The sequence below is a fragment of the Nycticebus coucang genome, chromosome 7 (assembly GCF_027406575.1).
Source record: "Nycticebus coucang isolate mNycCou1 chromosome 7, mNycCou1.pri, whole genome shotgun sequence".
In the NCBI taxonomy this organism is placed as follows: Eukaryota; Metazoa; Chordata; class Mammalia; order Primates; family Lorisidae; genus Nycticebus; species Nycticebus coucang.
Window position 1 is genome coordinate 136,858,075 of NC_069786.1, and position 26,628 is coordinate 136,884,702.

The 26,628-nt window shown below is 57.4% G+C and overlaps 1 protein-coding gene across 3 annotated transcripts in view; it reads left to right on the forward strand.

Moving 5' to 3' along the window:
• The window catches only part of CROCC2 (ciliary rootlet coiled-coil, rootletin family member 2), a 63,558-nt gene extending 37,580 nt beyond the window's left edge, over positions 1 to 25,978 (forward strand). Inside the window, exons 20-29 of one of the 3 annotated variants that reach the window (XM_053597775.1) lie at positions 1,981 to 2,124; positions 6,048 to 6,265; positions 6,883 to 7,042; positions 7,690 to 7,857; positions 8,738 to 9,095; positions 9,319 to 9,485; positions 10,328 to 10,448; positions 11,052 to 11,185; positions 22,968 to 23,147; positions 24,078 to 25,978. In XM_053597775.1, coding sequence (XP_053453750.1) covers positions 1,981 to 2,124; positions 6,048 to 6,265; positions 6,883 to 7,042; positions 7,690 to 7,857; positions 8,738 to 9,095; positions 9,319 to 9,485; positions 10,328 to 10,448; positions 11,052 to 11,185; positions 22,968 to 23,147; positions 24,078 to 24,164 — 1,737 coding nt within the window. In that variant the 3' untranslated portion in view covers positions 24,165 to 25,978. Of the gene's footprint in view, positions 1 to 1,980; positions 2,125 to 6,047; positions 6,266 to 6,882; positions 7,043 to 7,689; positions 7,858 to 8,737; positions 9,096 to 9,315; positions 9,486 to 10,327; positions 10,449 to 11,051; positions 11,186 to 12,574; positions 12,990 to 22,967; positions 23,148 to 24,077 lie in introns of those variants that run through there. The other 2 variants (XM_053597776.1, XM_053597777.1) reach the window with 2 other exon arrangements.
• Positions 25,979 to 26,628: the final 650 nt, after the last annotated feature.

Sequence of the window (26,628 nt, forward strand, 5' to 3'; positions counted from 1 at the left end):
GAGCCCAGCAGGACCTCCACCTTAGCAGAGCCTCCAGCGCAGGTAGCCACAGAGTATATCTGGGGACTCCCAAAGATCAGGACAAGGGTAGTCATGTGGGCACCTGTCCCCACTGGAGCACAAAGCCAGGTCCAGAGGGCCCAGCCCCCGCAGCTGCCCACCTGCACTACCCAGCAGCTTGGTACATCACCCGAGCCCACCCGCCTGGTGCCCTAAGAGGGAGAGTTCCAAACCTTTCCTACTGTGGACACTGAGGTCTGGGGAGCCGAGACCATCCTGGGTCCAGACAGCCCTGCTGCCCCAGGCCAGGGGCAGAGGGAGCTGGGAAGGGTCCTTGCAAGGAGGCTGGTTTGGGCCTCCACAGGGCCTCAGCCCAGGGTAAGCAGGGTGGCATCTTCTAGCAGAAAAGGAGACACTCAGAGCACTGCCAGGGGCCAAGCCTGGCCAGTCGGTGAGCAGACCCTGCAGGGGGCCTGCGGACAGCAGTCTTCCAGAGAAGAGCATCTTAGATGGTGTGGCCAACAGGGGAGCAGATCTGGGTTGAGCTGAGTCCTAAATGGATATCAGAGCTGCCCGACCCAGGAGGCAGCGTCCCTCTCTGTGTGCGGGCTGAGGGAGTGGCTGCCTCCCAGGCATGTCTGTGACCATGCACAGGTTTAAAGCTGGGGGGACAGTAGTGGACATCCCCCAATACCCCTGCCTGTTTGGCAGTTTGGGAAATCGAAAGCCAATTGACAGACAGGGCCCAGCTCCCTCCACCCTGGCCATGCCCTGCCTCTTGCTCTCAAGCCCTGGCCTCCTGGCCTTGCAGGGGTTGGGCTTAGGCCACAGGGCTGGGGGCAGGCCTCCTTGCCGACTGCAGTGGGTGCCCCAGGCCACAGGACTTAGGGTGCTCCTCTCATGCCAGCAAGGTTTGTATGGCCAGTGAGCCTGCAGAGGGCAGAGCCCCACTCTCCAGTCAAGGTAGTCCCAAGTGCTAGCCTCATTCAAGGACAGTGACACCTGCCCTTTTCCCTTGGTTGGTTTGCTGAAAGATCAACTCATAATTACAGTAGATTAGTAAGATAAAGGTTTATTTCCAAATACCATGCTCATGGGGGTAACCACGAGAATGATCACCCAAAGTCTCAGTGATGGTCCTAGACCTTTATAGATGCCTTTTGGAAGTGGGAAGGGGAGAAAATGGAGTATAGTGCAGCAGACAGTTGCTAGGGAGGGAAGTATAGATGGGGAGAAACAAATTGACTTGTAAGTTACTCTGAGGGAAAGGTATTGTGTTTTAAATGATTTGGGGCCAGGTCTCTTAGCGTGTAAAAGAGGAAGTCAGTAGCCTCTTTTGATCCCCAGTCAGGTTACTCAGGTTTTAGGGGAAAGGCCTCTTCCAATGCTTTCTGAATATGAATGGCCTTTAATTCAAAATATTCTTTATCCAGTGGTTCTCAACCTTCCTAGCTTCCTAATGCCGCGACCCTTTAATACAGTTACTCATGTTGTGGTGACCCCCCAACCATAAAATTATTTTCGTTGCTACTTCATAACTGTAATTTTGCTACTGTTATGAATCATAATGTAAATATCTGATATGCAGGATGTATTTTCATTATTACAAAGGGTTTGCCACCCACAGGTTGAGAACTGCTGCTTTATACCAAGGAATCATATTTTGGGGTGAAATGTCCTTAGTTCCTTCAGAGCCTACTATTTATTGTTTGCCAGGTGACTGTTCCTATTCCCTCATTGCCCATCAGAAAGGGATCAGTGCCTGAGTCCCCAGCCCTTGCTGCCCACTGCCCAGGCCTGGCAGCTTGGGGACCCCAGAGGAAAGGCACTAGGGGGTGGACAAGGGCCCTCACAGGAGTGCACCTCAGGCCTCTGCTCCACCAAGTCCCAGGTACAAGCCCCCAACTCCAGCCCCGCTACAGCAGACTGTGCTTCAGGCCAGCCTCCTCGTTACCACTGTGGGCTCTCTGCTCCCCCCAGGCCACCATCAGCAGCACCACGGAGGAGCTAAAGGCCCTGCAGGCTGAGTTCGAGGCCGCCATCTGCACCCATCAGAGGGAGGCCACGGCTCTAACCCAGAGTCTCCAAGACATGGCGGCTGAGAGAAGCCACGTGGGGAGAGAGGTGAGGGGGACAAGGCTCCGGGCAGGAGAGGTTGGGAGTACCCAGGCCCACTAGGCCAGTGCGGGCACCTGGAAGGGAGAAAAGTGTGGGGTGCCCAAAGGAGGGAGAGGCCCCTGCAGGAGAGGGGGTGCCTGGGCTGGGGAGAGGCAAACCGTAATAGAGGCCTGGGGCACCTGACACACTAGCCACAGACCTGGGAGATGGGGCCAGCTCCTGCCGCCAGCTGCTGGCACTTCCTTTTAGTGAAAAGAAAGATCTTGTCTAACCTTCTAAAGTGTTGAATTTGGCTTTGAGGAGAAAGTGGGCTGGACCTGATTCAGAGTCCTGGTTTAGTGGGTTGAGAGGGAAGGGACCTGCCAAGTGGGCTATGGGGCTCTGGTGGGGTAGGGGCAGGTCCGGGACATGGTTCCTGCTGGCCTGCTGTGTCCTGGAAGAGTGTGCAGCACACGTGGCCTTCTCCCTGCACTGTGGGACGCAGCACCTCTGAGAAAGCCAGACCCACTCAGCCAGTTCAGCCCTCTAGATCCACACATAGCTGAGAAAATGGACTCAGGGAGGCACCTGTGCCCCCCAGCAAGGCAGTGGCCCTTGTATGGCTCCCACCCAAGGCCTTCCTGAGAGACAGGTGTGACCTGGGGCAGGGTGCCCTACCCTCAGCCCAAAGACCCTCCGTCCAGCAAGTGCCTGGACAAGGCAGAGCTGTGCCAGGCTCCCACACACAGCACGATCAGGTACCCCACTGGGTCTGGGCACCAGGTGGGTGGGGCTGGATTTGGGATAAGGTCAGTAGTAGAAGTGGGGATTTTAGTGGGTTTTCAGGGGCGGCCTGAAAGAGGTTGACACAGGCCCATAGGAGTCAGGACAGTGATGTGTGGTGTGGGACAGTTTTGGGTGAGGCTGGATAGGCCAGCTGGGCTCCGCAGGCAGGCAGACTGCAGAGGGGTTCTGAGGAGATTCACAGGACTTGGGGACGCCTGTGAGTGGCGAGAGCTGGAGGCCCATGCAGCTCTGGGCTGGAGGTGGAGAGTCAGCTGGAGCCCCAGTGAGGCCCTCAGGAACAAGGAGGCCTCGCACATTCCCTGGGCTGTACTCCAGAGGAGGCGGGCCAGGCACTGACCTGGCCGGGCCCTGGCACGAGCTGCCAGCACACACCAGACCCCAGAGGCCAGGTCGGCCAGTGGGGGCAGAGTGAGGAGGAGCCTGGGCCCCCTAGCGCCCCCAGGGCAGGAGAGAGAGGAAGAGAGCATGATTTAACTTGACGGGCTGTTTACATTGGCCCCGAAAAGAAAGGTCTCCTTTCAACAGATTTCAAAGTCAGGAACTGTCAGAGACCACACGGGGAAGCAAAATGAGGTTTCAAGACTAGGGGTGGTAAGGGGACGGGGAGGAATGGCAGGGGCGGGGCATGGGGGCGGGGGCGGGGCGGAGAGGGAAGGCAGGGGGAGGGGTGTGGTAGCTGAGGGGCGGGGCTGAGGCGGGGCGGGGAGGCCGGAGGTGGAGCGGGGGCTGTGGGTGGGGGTGGGGGTTCGTTCTCCGGGATGAAGAGAAAGGTACAGCCGTTGTGGAAAGTCTGGGTTCTCGGAGAGAGCCTAGAAAGGGAGGAGGGGTCCCCAGAAGGAATAGGGGAACCTAGAAAGGAACGAGGGACGCCCAGAAGGGAGAGAGGGGAAACTGGAGAGGAAGGGGAGGCAACAGGCGGCTGCAGAGGCTGGAGTGGTGAGGAGTCGCCGTGAGCGTTGGCAGAGGGAAGCAGGCAGAGCCCCCAGGCGCCTAGCTGCCCAGGGGCGTCAGGAACCCCTGCAGTTCAACAGTCTTTAAACGCTTCTGCTTACACGTTCGTGAACCACTTGTGGACACACCATGCACACCTTGAGATCACATACACCTACGTATACCATTACACACAAAGTGATAAGTGCACAATGAGTATGCACACCCCACACACATGTGCACACAGTGCTTAGACATGTAAACACATCTGGGTACCAAGAAGTGCACATGTGTACACACAAGAATGTGCACCACACACATGCATGCACACACATCACTCATGCATGTGAACAGGCATTCACACACATGCATGCCAAGCACACTGGAGTGTGTCTTGCACATGCATACACATACACACACACACACACACACCAGGGGGCCAGTCCTCACTGTAGCCCCCTCTCTGCTTTCTCCTGCCCTCCTCCCTGCAAAGCTCTGGAGCCGCCTTCCTGCAGGAGATTTCAAAAGAGGCTGTTTATACAATTTCTAGTAAAGAAATAATTATTATAATCACATTAAGTGATTTGGCTGTTAAATTCCTGTAAAAGGGATGGTTGTTCTCATGAGGCAGAGAGAGGCGGGTGGGGGGCCCTTGCCCGTTTGTTTTGCTTGTTTTCATCTCCTCTGCCCTGGGAAATGAAAACAGTTTCTTTTATGACTGATCGCCGCCGCTTCGCTGGTCCTTGACCTTCTAGGCGGATTTCTGCTGAGCTCGGCGGAAAAAGCTCAGCACAGTTGTGGCTCCCACATGTGGGGGTTGGGGGGGGGAGGCTCAGGCCCTTCCCAAAAACAGAACAACAATAACAGTGGTCAGACTTAGGAGCCAGGCCGGCCAGGGGCCTGGACAACACCCCGTGAAAGCAGCCAGAGGAGAGGGGTTTGCTTTTGGCAAACGGGCGAATTGGCGCCGCTGAGTTTTGCGGCTTCCCTCTCGCCCATGCCCCCGCTGGCTCCCCACTTCTCCCCAGGGACACACAAGAGCCAGAATGGAGCCTTCTCCAAGATTTCTGGTCAAGGCCAGAGTGCAGGCCTGGGAGGCAGGGACCAGGGCCAGAGCTGTACCTGGCAAGGCCCCCACAGCCTGGGTACTGAGGACTGGATAGCCCCTAGCCCAGGGCTGAGGCTCTGCTCCAGACAACCCCCCGCATGGCTCTCATGGGTGCTTTGAGATGCCTGGTATCCCAGGGCAGGGAACTGACAGGGGGACCCCGACCTGACCCACAGAGTTAGTAGGCCCCCACCTGGGTGATGGGGAGGGCACATGGCAGGGGCTGGGTGGTCACACTCTGGGCCCAGAGAAGCCTGAGGGGATAAGGGTCACAACCTGTGGCCCCTGTCCTCCATGGGTTAGCTCATAGGGGTACAGAGCAGCTTGAGGCCAGCAGTTGGGCTGCAAGTCCAGAGTCTAGGGACATGTGAAGTCTCGCTTCCCTCAGGATTGAGAGGCCCACACTTCTGTGGACTGAGCCTTACAGGACGCTCCTGCGACTGCACCAGCCCCCTGCCCAAGCAGCTAGACAGCCCAGCTTAAGTGGCCCCTAGGCCTGCAGGAAGATTTCAGGAGAGCCCAGAGACTCTCCCTCCCTGCTGCCTCTCATAGCAATGGACAAAGGAAGTCCAAGGTATAGGCTAGCCCATAGCTGTACCGGGGTCAGTGCCAAATCACCTGCTGACATGCTGTCCACACCAGAGCAAACAGTGGCCCTGGGGCCACCCTGTTACCTAAGGAGAGGAGTAGGTACTAGATAGGAATGGCCAAAGGGCAGTGTCAGCTGAATATGAGAGGGGACAGTGCCCACATGTGGGCAGAACCATGTCCCAGGCAGGCCCTTCTGAGCAATGGTCAGCATCCCAGGGTCCAGGGAAGGAGTGCAGGCAGAGTCAAGGCAGGGTCTGCATGGCTCTGGGGCTGACTCTCTGCCACAGCCCTCTCAAGCTACCCTGCAGCCTCTGCACCATTAGGGAGAGGTAGTGTGGGGAGGGGTGGGGCGAGGGGGACAAAGTGCTTGGAGACTGAGGACTTGTTGGGACACTGGTGCCTGCCAGACCAAGGTCAGAGGCCCTGTGTCCCAGTGGTTGTCCCAGGAGCATCAGGCTCTGTGTCCCCTGCCCCCGCCCCCAGACGGCCCCTCCACTTGCCTACACCTTTCCAGGCTGAGAAGCTGCGGGCACAACTGGATGTGGCCCAGGAAGGGGTGGCCGTGCTGCGCCAGGAGCTGCAGGGTGCCCAGAAGAGCCGCGAGGGGCTGCGCAGGGAGGCCGAGGAGGCCCGCCAGGCGCTGGGTGATGAGGCCCGGGAGCAGGATGTGCTGTGGCACTCCAACAGTGAGCTGCGGGCAGCCCTCCGCAGGGTGGAGCAGGAGAAGGCCAGGTATAAGGCAGCCCCAGGGAGCACTGGTGGCCTGCCACTTACTCCACTGGGCCTTGGAGAGGAGGAGCTGAGGAGGGGGGTGAGGGTGTCCTGTGGAGCAGCTGGGCCCGGTGGACAGCAGCAGGGCAGACAAGCCAAGCAGGCCTCCTGCTGCCCAGCCCAGGCAGCACAGTGCTGGTCTGTGCAGGGGGCCAGGTACATAGACAGACCTATCCCTGCTGCAGGGAGTTCCTGTCAACAGGCCAGATGGGCAGGAGGGCTAGGCTGAGAGTAGGGCCTACTCAGTAGAGTAGGGGAGAACAGCCAGGCTGGACTGCAGCCTGCACGGGGCAGCATAGACACCAGGCTGGGCTAGGTGTCAGGTATCTGGAAGTGTGGCTGGCGGGAAGGCGGCAAGAAGATGGACAGTGGAAGGGACCACTTAGGTGCTCAGATTTGGGTGGATGTGTGTCCAAATAGAGCCCTGCAGAGGCTGGGCTTGGGGACACTGTAGGGACTGAAGGTGGGGTAGGGTCTTCCTAAGTGGGCAGAGACCTGCCAGGCAACTGGGACAGCCACCCCAGGAAGGGGCTGGGTCCCTGGCTGTGTCCCTGGCCCCAGCCTGGGAACCTCCTCAGTTTTAAGCGGTCCCTGGAGGAAAAGGAGCAGAGGCTGCTTGTCCTGGAGGAGGCCAGAGTGGCTGCGCAGCGGGAGGCTGGGATGCTGAGGGCCAGCCTGTGGGAGCTGGAGCGGGCGCGGGGGAACACCCACCGGGAGCTCCAGGAGCGCCGCAGACAGGTAGGGTGGTGGGGAGCTTTGACACGCTGCCTGCTGCAGAGACGGGTCCCAGCTCCCCCATACCCACCCAGGGCACCCCCAGAACTGCAACATGAAAGTCCTAGACCTGGCCTCGGCTGCCTTCACAACACTCTGTCCCCAGACTTAGGGCCTCAGGTGGTAAGCCCAAGGAGGGAAAAATGCAAACATTTTCTAGAGGAAGAGGAAAGCAGGCAGGGAGGCCTTGGCCACTACAGCTCCCCAAACTCAATGGCTTACGGGGCTGGGATCCCCTGGAGGTGGCCGTGCTCACTCGCTACTGTGGGTGATGCCCCAGTTCTCCCTGGGAGCCTGATTTCCTGTCAGTGTGACCTAGGGGTACCTGCCCTCCTAACTGAGCCCTCCTCCTTGCCCCATGTCCTCAGTGTCCCACCCCAGTGAGCAGATACCAGGCATGTGGCTGAGGAAGGGTTAGGGGGACAGTTCTGGTTGGGAGCATGTAAAGGTGTCGGGGGCCTCGCCCAGGGGGGAGCTTACACTGGGCCTCCCTGAGTGTGGCAGTGCCACAAGGGAGAACGAGTGAGCAGGGGCAGCAGTGGGTTGGGGGAACTGGCCTGGTCTGGCATAGTGGCCAAGCGACCCCACTAGTGCCATCCACACATTCCCAGGTGAGGACCCTGGAGGCCGAGAACCAGAGGAAGACCCAAGAGCTGAGCCAGCTGCAGGCCCAGTGTGCCCACGAAGTGCAGCGGTGGCAGCAGAGTGCACAGGAGGCCCTGGAGCTGCAGAGATGGGCAACCACCACGGAGGCCGCCTTGGAGGGTGCCCAGAAGGAGGTGGGAGGGCACTACCCACTGGGAATGGCCAGGAAGGACCCTGTGGGAGGCAGACACACTCGGCCTGGGGAGCAGAGGGAGGTCCAGGCCCATTTCCTCAGAGGCACCTGGGGGTCTTCTTGCTTCCTAACGCAGCCATGTGCCACAGGACCAGGGAAAGGACTCTGAGTGAATCAGTCCAGCAAAAGCCATGACCCCAAGCTCTGGGGTTTCTGTGTTTTAGAAAAGGGCAGAGTTCTCAACCTGGGCAGAGGTGGAGTGGCCCCCAACAGCTGGTTCCCAGACAGCCTCAAGATGCAGAGCTCAACTCCACCCACAAGTGCGCACAGCTTGCACTCCTCACGTGTCCCCTACCCTCCACCTGCTCAACACACCCACTCCTGCACGCATGTCCCCTCCACGCCCACCTGTGTGCAGCCCCCATACTGCTCCAGAGACTCTCTGCTCAGCTTCCCATTGCCTGGGGCTCTGTTTGCTCAGGGTCTATGCCACATGTGGCCAGGGACCTTAGACTCCCCATAGTCCAAAGGGGCCAAGGCTCAGTTCAGACCTAAAGTCATGAATATAGTGGCACTCATGCAGAGGAGCTCGCCTCTCTCAGCCTATGGGACACCCCCACACCTCTATGGATGGGCTCATTATATCATGGCCACCCACCCAAGGAGGGAGCTGAGATGTGGCCCTGCACCTCTGCTGCCCGACACGTAACTGGGAGGCAGACTCAGAGTCCCTCTGCCTGTGGCCTACCTAGGGCTTGAGACCAAGAGACCTGGGGGCAAGTCCTAAAAGGGCAGGTGGTTCTGAGGCAGCAGTCAGGGCCTCCCTCTCAGCCTGGTCATCCACTCCCAGCTGGCAGGAGCCCCTGATGTCCCTCCTATAGGTCCTGAGGCTGCAGCAGAGGTTGGCAGAGATGGAGACCACAGAGGAGGCCCGGGGACAGCGGTTTCAGGAACACATCCGAGAGAGCCAGGAGGCCCAGCAGACCCTCCAGACCAAACTCCACAGTGTCACAAGGAGGCTGCAGCAGACCAGCAGCATGGCCAATAGCCTCCAGACTCGCCTGGACGGGGCCTGTCACCGGATTCGCAGCCTGGAGCAGGACCTGGCCTGGGCCCAGGGCGCAAGGAGGGATGCAGAGGCCCAGCTAGACCGGATGTGCTCTACCCTCCGCCGTGGCCTGGGGCTTCGGGGACAGAGCCCTTCGGCCTCCCCTGAGCCACCTGGACCCCTTGTGAGAGGTCAGCGTCCTCAGTGGTGGCAGGAGGGCTTCTGTCCCAACTCTGTCCCTGGCCTGGAGCACCCCAAGCCCACCAGAGCCCCACAGTGTACAGTCAGGGCTGGGCCAGTCAGCAATTTTAGGAGCCTATGCTACGTCCCCTGAGCTCCTTCAGGCAGGGGCAGCACAGAGAAAGGGGAAGGCGTTCACCTGCGGCTAAGTTCCCTTCCATACCACCCCAGCAGGCTCTGAAAGCTCCAGGGCCTGCCCTGGGTGGCAGGGTGCCAGCATCCCCACCAGGCCCCACTCACCTATACCTGGAAACCTTGGACCAGAGGTCATGGACACAGCATCTGTGCGTGACGCCCTACGGGACCTTGTCCAAAAGCTTTGGGATGCCCAGCGGGACCGGGTAAGGAGGCTTGGATCTTTCACACCCACCCAGCACTGCCCTGAGGGGCTTTAGGGCACAGGGCTGGATGCATTCACTCTCAGACTACTCTCTGCCTGTCCACTTGACCTGGATCTGCAAAGATCCTAGTAGGGCCCTGCGGGTCAGTGTCCAGACACTCCTTATTTGTTGCGACAAATTCCAATAATACTATTGTCCATTGAAACCCTAGTACCTGTAGTGGCTGGGTACTGCCCCTCCTTCAGGCCTGGCAGCAAAGCTCCTGGACCCAGGCCCTGCTGTGACACCCACTGGGGTCTGAGGCAGGGCATTCTCCTTTCCATGCCATGCCCTGAAGAACTGTCCCCAGGGGCAAGGTCACCCTTAGCTTGTGCTCCTGGCCCCAGGGCTTCTCCCTAACCTACGTGTGGGCTGTCCCCTCCTGACTCTCCAAGGGCAGGGTGAGCCAGGGACTCAAGTGGGTGGGGCTGCAGGAAAAATAGTCAGCAAGTCCTGTCCCAGGGTCCTCCATGGACACCTGTTCCCTTTGGGCCCCACTCAATCCCAGTCCTGGCCAGAGTACCCCAACCCACAGGCTGTGGCTACCACCAGCCAGCTCCCCCATGACATCTGTACTGGAAACCTGGACTCTGCCCACTCAGCCCCTGCCTGCCCTAGGCCTACAGGTCAGCTCAGCCACCCAGTTCTGCCTGGCCCTCTGCAGCCCACAGCCACCCTGCCTCTGCCTTGCCCTCTGACCCCAAGCTAGACCATGAGCTTCCCCCTGACACCCAACCCTCCAATGGACCCTGGCCCCCTGCTTGCCCTCCAGCTGCCCCGCTGACCTCCTTCCTTCTGCCCAGGATGACTACTGTGCCCAGGCAGCCAGCCTGAGCCAACAGCTGAGCAAGGCCAAGAGCCAGTGTGCCCAAACCCAGGGCCACATGGGGCAGCTGCAGACAGCCCTGGTCCAGGCAAAAGAAGGTGATTTCCCTCCCCACCACCCTAGACCCCACAGGAGCAGCTGTGGAGGTCACCACCAAATCCTTGCTCATTGCCTACCATGACCATGTGGTGGTCCTCAGACTGCTCAGGGATGGATCTAGGGCAACATCCAAAGCAGCGCACCCCTCTGAGGCTGGCCCAGCAGTTGGCACTGGTGGTAGCAACGTCCCCATCACGGGGAAATAAAATCCAGAGGCCATGAAAGGCCCTGTCTGGATTGGCCCCAACCCCTCCTAGTACACTGGCCTCCTCGCTCCCACTCAAGGCCCTTGCCTGGCACTGTCTTCCCCAGGCAGGCGCTGCTCAGACCCCTTCCCCGTGTCCCCCCATCATATCTGAGGGTCTGCCCAGGGGGGTGGGTCCAGGGCCCAGCAGGGCATTGGTGGAGGAAGGAAGAAGGTGGGGTGTAGGACAGGCAGGGACAGAGGACCCGGAGTCCAGCTGGGGGATGGGGACCCCAGGCCAAGCCCAGGACCCTTGAGCTGCCCAACAGAGGAGCCTCTCCCCACCAGCCCACCCAGCCTCAGACTGTGGGCTGTAAGGGGTATCGGAGACCCTCGAGCCATCCTGCTTGCCCCACAGGCTGGTGCCAGGCAGAGAGTGCTCTAAGCAGAGCCCGGACATTGCGGGCCCTGCAGAAGAAGGCGCTCCGCAGGCCGGAGACTAAACACCTGGCCAGCGTGCAGGTAGCCAGCCAGGAGAAGCTGCGGCTCCAGGTAGGACAAGCAACAGATGGGGACCTAGGACCAGGGACTGAGGGACAGGGTTGCTCGGTCACCCTCACATCCCAGGAGGTGGCCACAGGGCAGAAAGCAGAAGGGAGGGTGCTCTCTGGGCTTCCAGGGGGTCAGGGCAGGAGCCAGAGGGTGACCTGGGTGGGTCCCTGTGGATAAAGGACAGGCTGGGCTGCAGTGGTGGCCTCGAGATCATCAGAGCGTGGGCACTGCTGCCTGGGGCTGTCCTGGCAGAGCTGTCCTCACTCGGTCCTAGCCCTCACTCTACAGACTGGGGAGATGGGGGCTTGGCCCTGGTGGCCCAGCCAGCAAGGGGCAAAGCCGAGGCCTCCAGCAGCAGGCACTGAGGGGGCACTGACCTGACCTTAGGGCTCTTTGTTTTTTGTTTTTTGTTGTTTTTTTTTTGAGACAGAGCCTCAAGCTATTGCCCTGGGTAGAGTGCTGTGGCATCACAGCTCACAGCAACCTCCACCTCCTGGGCTTAAGCGATTCTCCTGCCTCTGCCTCCCAAGTAGCTAGGGCTACAGGTGCCTGTCACAACGACTGGCTATTAGCTTAGGGCTCTTTGTGGGGGTCACATCCTGTTGCTCCAAGACCCATTTCCGTGGCCCTCAGAAATGGGAGGGGGTTGCACAGGACAAACTCAGGTAACGTCTCTACATTCCAGGCTTTGTGAACAGAGGTGGCCACTGGGTCTATGGCTCTCGGGTGAGGAGCCTGGGCCTGGAGAAGGGGCAGCCAGGCCTGGGTGGATGGGGGGCCCGGCCCAGGCACCCTCCCATCTGCTAGTGGGAAGCCCATGCATGCTGGTGGTGGGCTGAGACCCCCTCAAGACTGGGCCAGGGCCAGCTGAGGCATTCCAGCGGGCTCCCTCACAGACCCCAGAAGCCTGGAGAACAGGGTGCCTGGGTGAGGCCCCTGGGTAGCCACCCCTGGTGGCAAGGAGCCAGGGCTCCCCCTAGCCACATTGGAAAGATGGGACTAGGCACAAAGACACAGGGGTAGCACAAACTAGGTCTCCTCCCTCTAAGGAGGGAGCCACAGAGGGTCCTGGGGGCAGTGGGCCAGGCCTCACCTCAGGGCCGCACGCAGAAGCCAGGTCTGGCCTCTACCCCCACCCCTTGCTGGCTTCCTGTGGCCTGGGGGCCTGGCAGCCCTCAGAGGCCACCACAGGGCTGTCAGCACTCAAGCCAGGCAGTCAAGGGCCTTGGTCCACTAAGCCTCTGAGGAGTTGGCCTCCTGCAGGAGAGAGAGGAGAGGTTAGGGGCAGAGGCCAGGCTGCCAAGAGAGCTACCTCTTTATCTGCCAGGAGCAAGTGTTGCTGGCTAGGGGGTGGGGTTGTGAGATGAAAGGGAATTTCTCTTCTGGCAGGAGGCTCGGAGAGGTCCAAAGGCTGCAGGTGGCCTGGCCAGAGAAAGTGGCCAGACTTGAGAGATGCCAAGGAGACGTGGGGGCCCGAAGGCTGACCTGGCTGGGCTGGGCATTCCGTATGCCTCTGAAAACAAAGCTTCCTGTCTGCAGCTCACACGATTTGAAACAGATATTTTAGATCAACCTTTACGAACACATGATCCAAACAGTCCACATTTGATCCCACTCCCAAATTTGTCAGAGTGACAAGTGAACCTTCTCATGCATTTATGTTAACATCTCCTCTTATCTCTCAAGGTCTGTGACCTGCAGATTGCCATGATGCGCTGTGCGGCTTCTCCCAGCAGAGTGGCCTCTGTGGCCTGCTGGCCTGTCTGTCTGGAGTCTTGCGGGCATCTTCTCCCCTCTTGGCCTCTGCATCTTTGCTCTGTATGTTTTTAGCCTCCGTCTTGTTGGCCTGGCTTTGGTGTCAACCCCGAATCACAGTTGTTGCCTCTCTGGGGGAATTTGTCCCAGGGGTTAGCTGTGGTGACTGATGTGCCCTACATCCTCCCTGATGGCTGATCTCTCCTGCACCATCTCTTCTGCTATAAGGGTCACTCCCCCTTCCCTTTGGCATGAGCAGCTGCTCCCCTCTAGGGGAGAGGGCCCTGTGTGACCCTACAGCTTTGTATCTGCCTGTGCCCTGGGGGCCTGGTGAAATCTCTTCCCTGGGCGCTCCCCTCCCACACCTGCCTGCGGGGCATAGGGAGCCTGCCGATGTGTCCACACTTCCCTCGGATCTGCAGGCCCAGGCTGTCCACTCACAGCAGCCCACATGCATGCAACAGTTTTCACTAAAGATTACTGAGGACTCAAACTAAACCGCAGACAGCCCCACTCAAACCCACAGCCCCAGGAGTCGGAAGTCCAGCCTGGCATGTGACTTCCCGTCCCCTCCCAGTGCCCCCAGTCTTGCAGTGTTCAGGCTGAAGTCCCATTCCCTGGCTGTCTGCAGGGTCACTCAGCTCCCAGAGGCCACTGCCCCCCAGCCTGGGCCTCTGGGGGCCGCATACCAGATCCCCTCACACCTCTCTGCTTCCTCTTCGGCCACCACCTAAAGGGCGCACACAGTTGGGCGAGGCTGGATGATCTCCCTGTGGTTAGCTCAAAGTCAACTGACCGGCAGCCTTAATCACGTCCACAGAATCCCTTTGCCACGTAATCTAACATAATCCCAGGATGACATCAGAGGCTAAAGGTCACGGGGCCATCCTAGGAGAGGCCCGTTTCCTGTTAGCTCTCAGGTTCTTTGCCCTTTTACCTCCATCTCAGATGGATTCAAGAAATGTGAGGATTTTGTAGGTTCTTTAGATTTTTCTTTTCAGAGTGCAAGTCAGACGATCCATTTGTCTTTGAAATTCAAAAACGTGGCCAAAACACTGCTCTGATGTTGATTCCCTTTCACAGTTTTTGCTGGTTCTTGCTGAGCCCTCCACTCACAGAATCAGTTTCACCTTCCATACAGATGCTCCTTCCACTGTAAAACATGGCTCTTGCACTTCTCTCTGGTCCTGGAACTCTCAGCACCCCACCCGACTCCTGGGCCTGCCCATGCTTCCCCCGAGTCCCATGGGACTTGGGGTCTGGCCCCACTCAGCTGGCTTGGTTGTCTGCTGTGTGCTCTCTGATTTTCCTGCCTCCCAGCATCCTTTGTTGTTGCCTGTGTTTTTTTCCTGGGATTGTCTACTAGTTGGTCTCACCTTGAGAATGTCAGTCACCATTTCTGGTACATATCACCGTTTCTTGCAGTAGCTCCCTTCTCTTTTTAGTTGGAGGCCCTCACATCTGCTCACTCACATCAATGCTGTTCTTTTGAGGCACAGTAGATTGCTACTTCTCTATGATTCCCCACCTGTACATCTTTAAAGAAAGGAGTTTTGGTCTTGCTCAAAGTTGGAAGTGAGAGGTATGCATCAGGTACTTCATGCATCCCTGCCCCGCTGTCTTAGACTCAAAGGCAAGCTGGAGAGAAAGGTTCTAAGATCCTGCATTCTGGTGTCCCTGGAGGCTGCAGGGAGGCCAGCATCTGAGGTGTCCCCGCACTCCAGAGCCTTCTGTGCCAGCAGCCCCACTCTCCATAGCACAGTCTTGGTGGTAGCCTTCGCCTCCCCGGCCACTTGTCTACCAAAGATCAAGGATTCCCCACATCCCTCACTGCTGTAAGCCTCATGCCCCTCGCCCCCCACAGCCCTGCGGCCTCCTTCCACCCTCATCTGTCTGAGTCAGGGTGTCTGGGTGCTGGGGGTTCCACTTTAGGTCTCCACACACAGGTATGTACAGAGGGCTCCCCTGGGTGGTGTTCAGATCTGTTGTATCCATACTAATGCATAGGCTTGATCTAGAATTTACTTACTTATTTGGCAAAGTATGCTGAAATCTATCAGTATTATGTCAATTTTTATTGTAATTCTGGAAATGACCATTTATCCTGTTTTTAGGCCACGTTGACTCCATCTGCCCTTAGGCCCCCTCAAAGCCCCTAGTCTCTACCTCTGGAAATTTTTCCTAATTTTTTTGCCTTTTATTGGTCATTGTGGTGACCAAGGCTCTGTGCCTGGGGGAAGGAGCCATACTCACCTAAGTCACCACTGACCGGAGGCCCTCACTGTCACAAACAGCAATTCCAGCCCATGGCGCAAGGTCACAGTGCTTCCAGCCAGCCAGGGGGCTAGGCATGTGGCCTCTCCCCACGGCCTGGTGCCCCCTCAGTGCACCAGGCCAGGTTGCAGGGACCCCACAGGGCAGGCCTGGCCTCTCCAGGCTCTGCCCAGCCTCCAGCACATTCTGAAGTAAGCCCTGCATCTGACACAGCTCCTTTCACTTGCACAGATTGGTTTTTTCCCCATTTCACATAAGCCAATGTGTTTGCTAAGAGAAAGTTAATTAAAAACATATTTTTCTAATTAAATGGTAGGCTATGCTGTGCAAACAGTGAGATTCTTGTTTGAGAGCAAATCCCTCCCCATTTCCAGGGCTACCCTGGGAACTCCGTAGAACAACAGTGCAGACCCAAGCCCAGCTAAGGACAGGCGCCCAGGGGCACAGCAGGGGGCCTCCAGGCAGGCAGGAGCCCGGCGCCCGCCCAGTATCACCCACAGACACCTCCTTACACCATGTACAGAGGCCACCGATGTTATCCCCCACTGGCGCCTGATCCCAGGCTTGGTGGCTCGAAGGGGCTCACAGCAGCCTTAGACTTTTGCCCACGCCTCCTCCCTCCCCTACGCCCGGGCATGCCATGCCTGACCCACCAGCTCCTAGTATCAGGACCCAGGTTCTGGAGGCAAACTCCAGGGCCCATGTCACGGGCTGGTGAAGCAGCCCAGGGGTTGGGGATGCCCATGCTGTAGAGCTGATTACTCATGTTTTGTCAAAAATGTTTACATCTGTAGTTCCTTTATACAACAGTGCTGTATGTTGCAGACTTCTTTGTGTTAAGAGCATTTTATGTTATAAAATAGATTGGTAAACTTTCTACCTTTTTCTTTTACCTGAAATAGTAATTGAAAAGGTTAATTGAACTCCCTGTGAACACTCTGCAGCTCCCGATGTCGGAGACAATGCCCTTTAGCTCCTGCTCCGGTATCTTTTCTGTGCGGTACTGTTTTACTTTTTCATCCCTTCTTGGGTCAGTTTTTTGTCATTTGGGACTAAATGATTCATCTTATATTAAATGTATCTTAAATGCAGTGCCAAGGATTTGCAGTTTGCTTACTTAACATCATCTTATTTGTATATACTCAGGTTTTCTTGGTCGTTTTCTCTGCTTCGTATGTGTAGTTGATATTTTATTTACATAGGTAGTCCCATCTGTTTCTGTCCTCGGTGTTGGAGATTTTTGTTTTTCTTAATCTGACTTGCTAATAGTTCATCTGTTTTGTTGGTCTTTTCAAGGAATCCACTTTTATCCTTTCAATTTTTGCCTAGTTTATAGATTTCAGTTTTTATCCATATTAACGTGCCTTTTGTTATATTCCTTGTTGTAACTTTTCTGATTTATTAAATGTAGTAGTGACTTCTTTATGTCTTTGCTTTCTCCTACAAATATTAAAAGCATTCAATGTTACCACGGTCCCTTACTGTGGTTCCCTATGTATATCATAGTTTTTTGATATGAACTTTTTTCCTGTTAACCAACTTTTTAGGAGTTTCCACTTTTACTTTTTCTTTAGTTCAAGGTTTATTTGGAGGCACGGCTGTGCTGTGCCTGCTCCCACTGCTCACGCTCAGCCTTGCTGGAGGGGCCCTGGCTGTGCGGTGGGGGCAGTGGGGGTGGTTTTCTTTTGATCAACTTCTGTGTGGATCTGTTTCTGTTCCTGGTTTGTCAGCTGCTTGTTGGTTGTTTCCCTTCCATTGGTTTGGCCTTGTCTATTTGTTTGTGGTGTGTTTAGAGAGAAACCGGACAAGCTAATCGAAAAGTTTATAGGAAAGACTAGATGTTTGAGAGTTTCCAAGAATGCCGTGAGACAGAATAGTAAACCCACCATGAGCCAGACGGCCCAGCAGAGCAGACAAAGCACAGCAGCACAGGACAGGGCAAAGGTGGCCCTGCCGGCAGAGTCTGCACCAGACCCCGGATTCGTCTGGGCCACACAGTCACACTGCATGAAGTGGGAGCTTTAGTCCCCTCCTGTCCGAGGCCTCTCCAGAGCTAGTTCTGTTCCGTGACTGGCCTAAGGGCAGGACCTGGTGGTTCACCCATGCTGGGAGTCCAGGGGGTACTTGGGAGTGGACATTTGAATTCCCCATTGTCATCGCTGGATAAAAGGGTATGGGTCTGAGGACCTGTACTCCAAGGGCCCAAAGGACGGGTTTGGGTGCTAGTGGCTGTTCTGTGCTCCACCCTGCAACACATGGTCTGTGAGGGACCTCAGGCCCCTCTCCCCGCACTTATAATAACCCCTGAGTGGGAGATATGATGCACAGCACCCCCAAACCTGTAGCCACCCTCCTGTCCTTTCTCTGGTCCTGACGAGGACGCTGTGCATCACACTCATTCCACAGACGGGAAACTGAGACGGGAGCCCCAATTTCTGCCCCAAGCCCAAGCTCTGCCCTGATTCGGTTCCCAGGTGGGGGCAGCTCAGCTCTGGGCAAGGGGCTGTAGTTTATCTTCCCAGCCACTAACCCCTCAGACTGAACTTGGGTTTGCCAGCCTTCCTCACGCAGTATCAGCCACACGGAGACAGGAATAACTCAGCAGGGCTAAGGGGCACTCACAAAGGGCAGACCACCCATTCCTATGGTTAGTGTGAATTCCATGAAAGTAGAGTCACGATAAGAGGAGTGTGATGCTTCTCATAACTGGCTCAGGACTTCTTAAAACTGCCATGAAATGTTTAAGCCACGTTGGGGGAAACTTACACTTTTCTACTGGAAAATGTGTACCAACAGACCACTGCATGGGAGGGCAAGCATCACACTTTTAGGTACAAGCATTATTCTCCTTTTCCTTTGGTGTTGGACCAAAAAGATGTCTGTAGGGTCCATCCCCTCCTCCACAGGGCCTGGAAGTGGGGCCATCCTACCCCCAGGTCTGTGCTTCCAGGTGACCCCCGGTAGGGGATAGGGGGAAGGCCCTTCAAACACAGGGCACCAGGAAAGGGCTGCAGCTGCTGGGAATGGCTCTCATCTGCTGGAGCAAAGCCATTCCGGGCCCTTGTACCTCAGGCTTTTCCATGGCCTCCTTCCCAAGGAAACACCCCGCTGCCTCCACCCCTCTGCTGCCCCCCTACCAGACTCCTGGCAGGGACTCCCTCCTTCTACTATCTTGTAAAGGTCATCAGCCATCTGGCCCTATCCAAAAGTTCCTTTGGGGGTCTTTGTCCAACCGACCCCTTGGGGCATCCTGCATAGGGAAAGGGCCTTGCCCTCCCTCCTGGTCCTCGCTGGGCCACCTAGCCCTAATTCTCTCCTCTCACATCTGCTCACTGGGTCCCTTTTCTTCCTCTGCTCACCACTTCCCAGGGCAGCCTTCCACCTGGCCATCAGAGCCCAAGGCTGCCATGGAGCTTCCAGAGCAGCCCCTTAGGACTGACCTCTGAGCCTTCCCCCCACATGCGCTCCCCACCCCACCTCATCTCTGTCACCACCCAGCGGCCCAAGCCTGGGAGCTCTTAGGGTGTCACCTGCTCCCCGATACTACACTGGCCCCTCCAGTCTATTCCAAGTTCCACACCACACTCTGCCTCTTCTGCCCCCTCCAGCCCACCGACTAGGACCTTATTGGGGGGGCACCCCGTGGTGCTGCCCTCAGGCTCAGGCACAGATGGTGTGGCAGCAGGGGGGGGCAGGGTCTGCAGGGTCCAGACCAGTGCTGCGGGGTGAGCCACCTGTCCATGAGGGTGGCCTCAAGCACTGGTTAGTCCTGAAGTGAGCAGAGGTCCTGTGATGGCCATAGTCTCCCCAGGTGTCACAGTGTTCCTGCCTTGGCCTTTAGGGAGGCACGATGGGTCATGGCCAATCCCCACTTTGTCACCAGCGTCTGAGCCCGTTTTACCCACATTATATGGCCTGACACACACGTCATCAGAGCCCCTTCCCTGCTCATCATGTGCTGACACCGCCACAGGAACCACCCTGAGAACAAGGCAATAGGTGGAGAGCATGGGACCAGCCCACTTGGGTGTCTGGCACACCTCGTGTCTTGGCCCACTTCCCTCTCAAAGCTGAGGGATTCAGGTAGGGTCTGGGAGGACCAGATTGGCCCATACAAGAGGGTAGGAGCAATTCATGCACTCAAGAGGTGAAGTCCTAAGTGGCCATCACGGCCCATTGCTGACACACACCCCACTGACCTTCCAACAGAAGTTGGGTATAATACAGTGTCCCCAACTCAGAAGCTGGACATAGACCACTGCACCAGGGGTGGGCAGGACAGTGGATGTGCCCAGGCAGGCACAGAGCAGATGGGGGAGCTGTCCTGAGGTACTGCTGACCAGTGATTCTGGTGGCTGAACTCTGTCCCCAGGTATTAGTGGACCTGGTCCCCAAGTATAAAACCAGATGGAACAGAGTCATTTGTGTTGAAATCAGGAGTGGGAGTTCATCAGGCTGACTGATGGGGAAACCAGGGCCCAAAGAGAAGTAAGGGCATGCTAAGAACCAGGCGGAACTCTCTAGGGCCCTGGCTCTGCTATGAACAGGACCACCCATCTGCCTGCTGTCTGAGAGGCACCCTGTCCTGTGTGCGCACCTACACCAGTCGCTCACACTGGGGCCTCACTCCCCCTTGGCAAGGGGTGGGTACATGCAGGTAGCCCCAAATGGTGGTGAGGGCCCCAGCCCTACCTGCTTTCTGTGCACCCTCCACACCATCTGCACAGTTGCGCTTCTCTGAGATGATGGCCAACCAGGGCTGGCATGACTGGCCACTGGTCTTTCTAGAGTGAGGGTTCTGAGAGGTGACAGTGTGTGGTCCACAGATTGGGATGCGTGGGAGGGGCCGGCATCTCCCAGGGGCCAGGCCTCACCCTGTGGGTCCAAGGTGCAAGATGATCCCAGCCAGGATCCCCTCTGGATCAGACCCCTTTCTGGAGGGGCTGCCCCCAGCTCTGCCTCCCTGGGCCTTCCAGCCACTGTCCAATCTTCTTCATGGTCCCACACCCACCTCCTCCCAGGTCTTCCACACCTCCCCACACAGCCATGTACTGGCTGCCAAAGCCAGGAGAAGCCAGAAGAGAGTGGTTAACCAGCTGGAGGGCTTAGCCTGAAAAGCCAAGCCAGGTGTCCAGCCAGCACCATGCAGGGGTGGAGGAGATTCATGCACAAGCCTCCATTCCCCTCTCAGCACCCAGGGTCCTGGGGTTTGTTCTCCCTGGGACGTTGGGGCAGGGGAAGGGCAGGAAAGACCCAAGTCTTTGGGGCTGGACCCCAAAGCTGGGTAGCCCTTCCCACGACCCCAAGAAGGGACAGAGGCCAGCAGGCCAGGACAACCACAAAAGCTGCTAGCCAGCCTATCCACAAAGGGCCACCTGCCCTCACAAAGGAGGGTTGGCCAGCAGGGCAGAGCCAGTCTCTAGGCCCTGCTGCTGTTCTTGCTATGAGGAGCTTGCTGAGCTGTGGGGTTGGGGCATTTCAGCCTTCCATGGACACTGCCCAGGGGTGCTGGAGGCAGGACTCCAGGCCACAATGGCACTGCCTGGGGGCAGGGAAGCCAGCTGTGGGCACAGTGCCCACTATGGGTCCCTGGAGGCTGGGTAGGGGAGGGAAGGAACAGCTAATGAGTTCCAGGAGGTCAGCTGTGAGGGGCCCACAAATCCATAAACCCTTTATTGGTGTCTCAGGAGGGGAAACCCGGATGTGGCCGTTTATTTATTTTGGATTTCACTTTTCTCTTCTCTTTATAATATGCACTTCCAGGACTATAACTGGATTTTTAAAGAAACAGGACTTCCTTTTTTCAGTGGAAGGGGACTCTTTGTTTTTCTCAGTCCTGAGAAAGAATGAAATCCTTATTTTCATGAGGTTCTGACCACTAATTCCATAACTTTACCCAGGCAAATGATCCATTGTATCTCAGGGCCCCTAAGAGACCCGGCCGGCTCCAGCCCCAAGGCCAGAGGCAGGTTTGTCTGGCACCAAACCAAGGACTCCAGACCAAGGCCACTGCCCCTGTGTACACAGCCCCAGCAGACAAGACTCAGGAGGGGGCAGGCAGGGGTGGTGGAGGCAGCCTGACTGGAGGGCAGGGCCTGGGCCACAGCAGCCTGGGAGGTCATGGGATCCCACCTGAGAGACATGCTCTGGAGAGGTCTGGGCTCACCAGAAGTAGGCTCTCCAGCTGATGTTCCTTCTCTAATGCTATCTCAGGGAGAAAATCCTTAGACCCAATTCCTTCTCCCAGAGGGACCATCCACATGGTGATGAGAGGAGCCCTGCCAACGTCACAGAAAGTGCTCGTTTCCTGGGTGACCTTCCCTGATACTTGACACAAGACCCATTCCTGCTGCCCTGTGCCAACCAGGATGGGGGTGGGTGGGTGACAAAGAAGAGGACTCTCGGGGAGCCACTTGCAGCTATGAGGAGGACAATGGTGGCAAAGCCACAGGCTGTCAGGCTGAGTCAGCAAGTGTCTGTGCCTGTACGAGCTCAGCAGACACTGAGTCCAGGCTGCAGAGGCAGGCGCCAGAGGGGACTGGACCCGGGCTCACGGTAGCCTGCCATTCCACCAGGAAATAGAGAGTCCCTTGCTGTGTGTGTCCATGGGGACCTCTGCTGGCAGGTATGAGGCAGGATGGGGACTTGGTCCCATGCTCCTCCTTAAGCTGACAGTCTGGCTGAAGATGCCTCCGCTGTGAGAGGGGAGGAAGGACAAACCTGTGTGTCCAGGTGTCCTGGCACAGGGCAGTGCCCTTCTGACCCCCACAGCTCTCAAGGGGGCTCAGAGCCTTTCTCAGAGACACTTCTGTGCTCCCTGGAGGGAGGGCTTGCCTGACCTCATACCCTGGGCTCTGCAGACAGAGCAGAAGATGCCAGACATGGTGAGGCTGGGGGCTGAGAAGGAGCAGCTGGACCAGTGTCTGGGTAGCCTAAACCAGGAGGAGGACCAAGTCCTGAGGCAGAACCACCAGCTGCTGGTCAGCTAGGCTGGTGGAGCTCTGTGGCACCCTAGCTTTGTGGTAGACAGGGGGTGGACTCCGAAGTGTGGAGGTCCCAGAGGGGTGGACATACATGCACACACAGTAGCTGGTCTGGGACCAGCTCCTGCATGTGACAGATGCAGAAACAAAGCCTAGACAGCAGTAAGGTCCCCACTCCCCGCCCAAGTCACACCGAGAACCCAGGCAGAGCTGGACCTCAGACCTGGAGGTCCCTGGGTCCCCACAGTGTTTTCTCCAGGGCCCCTGCCTTTCCTGAGACATTGAAGTCCCTGTAGGAGTGGTGAGATGTCAAAGACCCGTATGGGGGGTCCCCTGAGAACCAGGGCCTGATACCCATAGAAAGGGCCATAGAGGTCTCAGTCTCTCCATCCACTGCTGGGCACATCCCCATCCCCAGACAAGGAGACTGCAAGGGGCGTGATGGGCAGGCATCTACTTTGGTGCCCTCAGGCACCCAGCTTGGCCAAAAGGAATCAGGTGCCATCAGGGTTAGGTCAGGGTTAGGGTCCCTCCGACCTGGAGGCCGTGACTTGGGCTCTAACTCTAGCATGCAGCTGGCACCACGGCCCATGGGTCTAAACACCAGGTCTGCTGGCCAGTCCTGGGCCAGGGACCCAGCAGAGGGCAGTGAAGTCAACCAAAGGACAGTGGCCTGAGGGTGGGGTGGGGCACCCATGGCATTCCCATCCCAGAACTCTGTGTGGTCCTCTGGTGAGCAAACAACAATGAAGTATCTGTTCCCTTTGCAGACCCAAACGGCAAGGCTGGAGCAGGCCTGGACCCAGCAGCTCCAGGAGCTGACTGTCCAGCCCAAGCAGGACCTGGCCACAGAGGCAGAGCATCTGCACAGGGCCCAGCTGCAGGCTACACCAGCCTTGGAGTCCCACAAGCAAGTCCACCAGCAGCGAGTGAAGGTGCTGGAGGGACAGGTAGGTCCAGGCCGCCAACCCCTGGTGGGGGCAGAGAGAGGGGAGGGAGGACTGGCATCTCTGCAGCAGCAGCCTAGGCGGACCTCCTGGCCTCTGTGTGAGTCTCCAGTAATGAGGTGCTCTGTGATGGAGCCTATGGGCCCAGGCAGCTCTGGGCACCCTACACGCCCCCTCAAGGGCACAGGGCTGTGGTCTGTCTCACACCTCACTTGGAGGTGGTCCGTGGATTCTCTGTGCCTCTGCACCCTGACTAGAAAGCAGTGGTGAGGACAGTCCTGCCAGAGTTGCTGTGTGAGGTGCTGAGACAGCACGCATAGCTGTGCACCTGCCCTCAGAGTCACAAAGGGAGAACAGTGGCACATGTGGGCACAGTTAAGTAAGGACACATGGCCAGGATGCATGGCTGGGACACGGGTGTGTACTTGCACTGCACACACACATGCATTCACAGCACACCTGCTGGGGCTGGACCCCTGAGTCCGGGCACTCAGGGCTGTCAGGGCCTTGGTGCTCTCTGGTCAACACCCTTGTTTTACAGACGAGGAAAACAAGGCCCAGAGAGGCAAAGTGACAGCCCAGTGGTGTCCCCAAGTCAGTATCCCTGATCCATCAAACCATGTTTGCTAAACTTAAAAGCAAACAAACATTTATTTCCTTATTCTGAGCGCTTTCGTGGCCTGAATGGAAGGGGACCATTGGCCACATGTGAGCAGTTGCTGTCCCTAGGACCCCCCTCTGTCTGAACACAAGAGGCAGGTGTTCACAAGAGCCGGACTATGACCCCTCGCTGACCACTAGCCAGTCTGCCCACCTGCCTAAGGACTCTCTCCTACTCCCACCACCTCTGCCAGGAACTTTCCACACCTCCTTGTCTTGGGAGCCATGGCCACGCGGCCTGCTCCTCAACCTGAGCGCCTGCCCTGTCCCCAGGTGGCCAGCCTGAAGGAGCAGCTGGACCAGGAAGTGCAGCAGCAGCAAGCGGTGCACCTGGGCCAGGCCTCCCAGGCCAGGCAGTGAGCCCTGCTGCAGTCGTCCCCGGTGGACTCACTGCCAGCAGCCATGACTGGCCAGGCCACGGAAGAGCAAGCTGCTGCTGGGGAAGCTGGGCCTGTTCTCCACACGAGAGAGGTTGAGCTTAGATGTGGCAGGTGCGAGGCTGGCAGAGAGTGCAGGGAGCAGGTAGCCCTCCCAGAGCCACCACTCAGTCCCCATCCCAGGGTATACTGATTCCACTGACTGCAGAGCTGTCCACCTGGAGACTCAGCCTCCAGCTGGCACTGGCCTGTGCTGCAGCCACTCATCTCTGATGACTCCTGCTGTGGGGAGCAGGGCTCAGCCCCCCAAAGCCCACCTGGGCCTGGTGTTCCATTTCCGCATTGGATGTGCTGATCTAGTGTGACTCCTGCAACCAGGCCCCGTCAGGGCGGCCTCCTCAGCTGCATGCCGTGCCCTCAGCTCTGTAAACATGGGAAAACACGTGGGAGACATTTCCACCAACTGGAGCCAAAAACATAATGTCCTGCAGGCACAGCCACCACAGCCCCACGGCCAGAGGCTGTAGAACCTCCGTGTCCAGGAACCGCGGCCCATCTCAGTGGCAGGTGGCTGGAAATAACTCAGATTCCAGTTCCCGTGACTATCTGGCTGCGAGAGGCAGTGGAGCATAACATTTAATGTTGTTGTGGGCCCCCTGCTTTCCAGCCTGGGGACGCTGGGCAGTCCCTGTGGGAACCACCCTGGTTGCCATGGAGACTGAGGCGGCCATCTTGGGCCTGCCCAAGGGTCACCTGTCAGCATTTTTACTCTTTGCTCCCATTAACACTGGCCAGAGCGATCTGCTGTTCTCTCCAAATGGCCTTTTTTTCTCTGTGAGTAGTACATTTACAGTGTCTGTGGGGCACAGTCATCTGGGGAATTCCCATGTGTGCCACAAGGCACTGGCTGCCTCTCAGCCTCCTTCCCAGCCAAGGACACTGGCCAGTGCTGGAAGGACCACCAGCTCAGGTAACACACCCTGTCCAATCACTACAGCTGTGTGACAGCCATTGTCTATTTCAAGATCACACTGGGGGACTTAGACTAGATAGATCATCTTATGAGATCGATTATGATCCCTTGATGGGGCCGCTGTACGTCCTAAATCCTGTGAAGCTAGCAGGCAGAAAGAGATGGGCCAACAGGCTTCACTCTGTAACTTGGCCTGGCAGCTGTGTCGAGGAGGGCTCTGCAGCTCAGTCAGGCTCTGAGGGGAAGAACACAGTGACCCACCAGTGAAGGAGGGGCCTAGGGGACACAGGTGCCATGACAGCACCCTTGCAGTGGCCCATCAAAGGCAAACAGTGCACTGGTGGGGGGTAGCAGGCAGGCTTGCACCACTGATGCAGAGTGTTCTGCCAGATGGGCAGGGGGCCCCCAAGGAGCAGTGTGTGGCACTCAGGACCCTTCAATCCTCCTACCCCAAACTGCAGTTTCCCTGTGGGGCCTCAGGGGTGGGGGTGGAAGGAAGGGACCCCAAGTTAGAAGTTCCTGGTAGGGGAGCCCCAGTGTGTCCTCAGGCTGCTGTGGCCATGCCTCCCTCTCCAAATCCCTGCAGAATCCACTGGAGCTGGAGCTCCCAGCACAGAGGAAGCACCTGGCAGCATGCAGATGAGTGGCAACCGCCCTTTCGGCTGTGAGGGTGCAGGTGCTTTAGCATTAAGACAAGGGCCTCATGCAGCACAACCAGCTTGCTCACCTGGTGGCTCATGGGGAATCTTCCAACGGCCCACGGGCTGTCTGAGATTTTTGTATTTTTAACAAGTAGGTAAATCAGCATAGAAGATAGTGGTTTTGCTTATTCAGCAAAAAATGATGTATTTAGGAAAAGAGGATTTCTCTAATGGAAATAAATTAGCATTTTCTTGAACATTTCCAGCAGTGTGTGGTCACTGGGTTTAGAATCTAACAATTACTGAGGACTATGGGCTGGGCTTGGAAGACTCTCCCTTTGTTCTCACAGCAGCCTTTTGGGCACCTGGTCTGCAGGTGAGGGACAGCCTTGCTTCCAGATCAGTGCTGCTCAGCTAGGCTGGGCCCAGCCCCATTGAGGCAGGAGGCACAGGGTCCTACCAACTGGAGCATGTGGGCACAGGAGTGCTGGACCCCTACCACCACCACCACCATAGAAGGATAGCCAAGGGAGGAGAGAGCTGGAGTGGCCTGGGGGGCTGAGAGAGCCAAGCAAGGGGGCCTGACTCCACCCTGCACCCTCCCCAGAGTTGGAAGGTGAAGGCCCCTGGGTGGTCTACAGTGACCATTTCCTGCTGGTCTTCCTTCCTGCCAGCCGTCCTTCCTGCCAGAGCTCAGCAGGAGGCGTGGCTGCTTCTTCCCCTCAACACACACAGGGAGACCCTGCCCAGGAGAGGCCCAGTGGGTCCCAGCTCTGCCCTTCCCCAGCCCCAAGGTCCTGGACATGCACTCTGGGCTTTAGTTTCCTCATCTA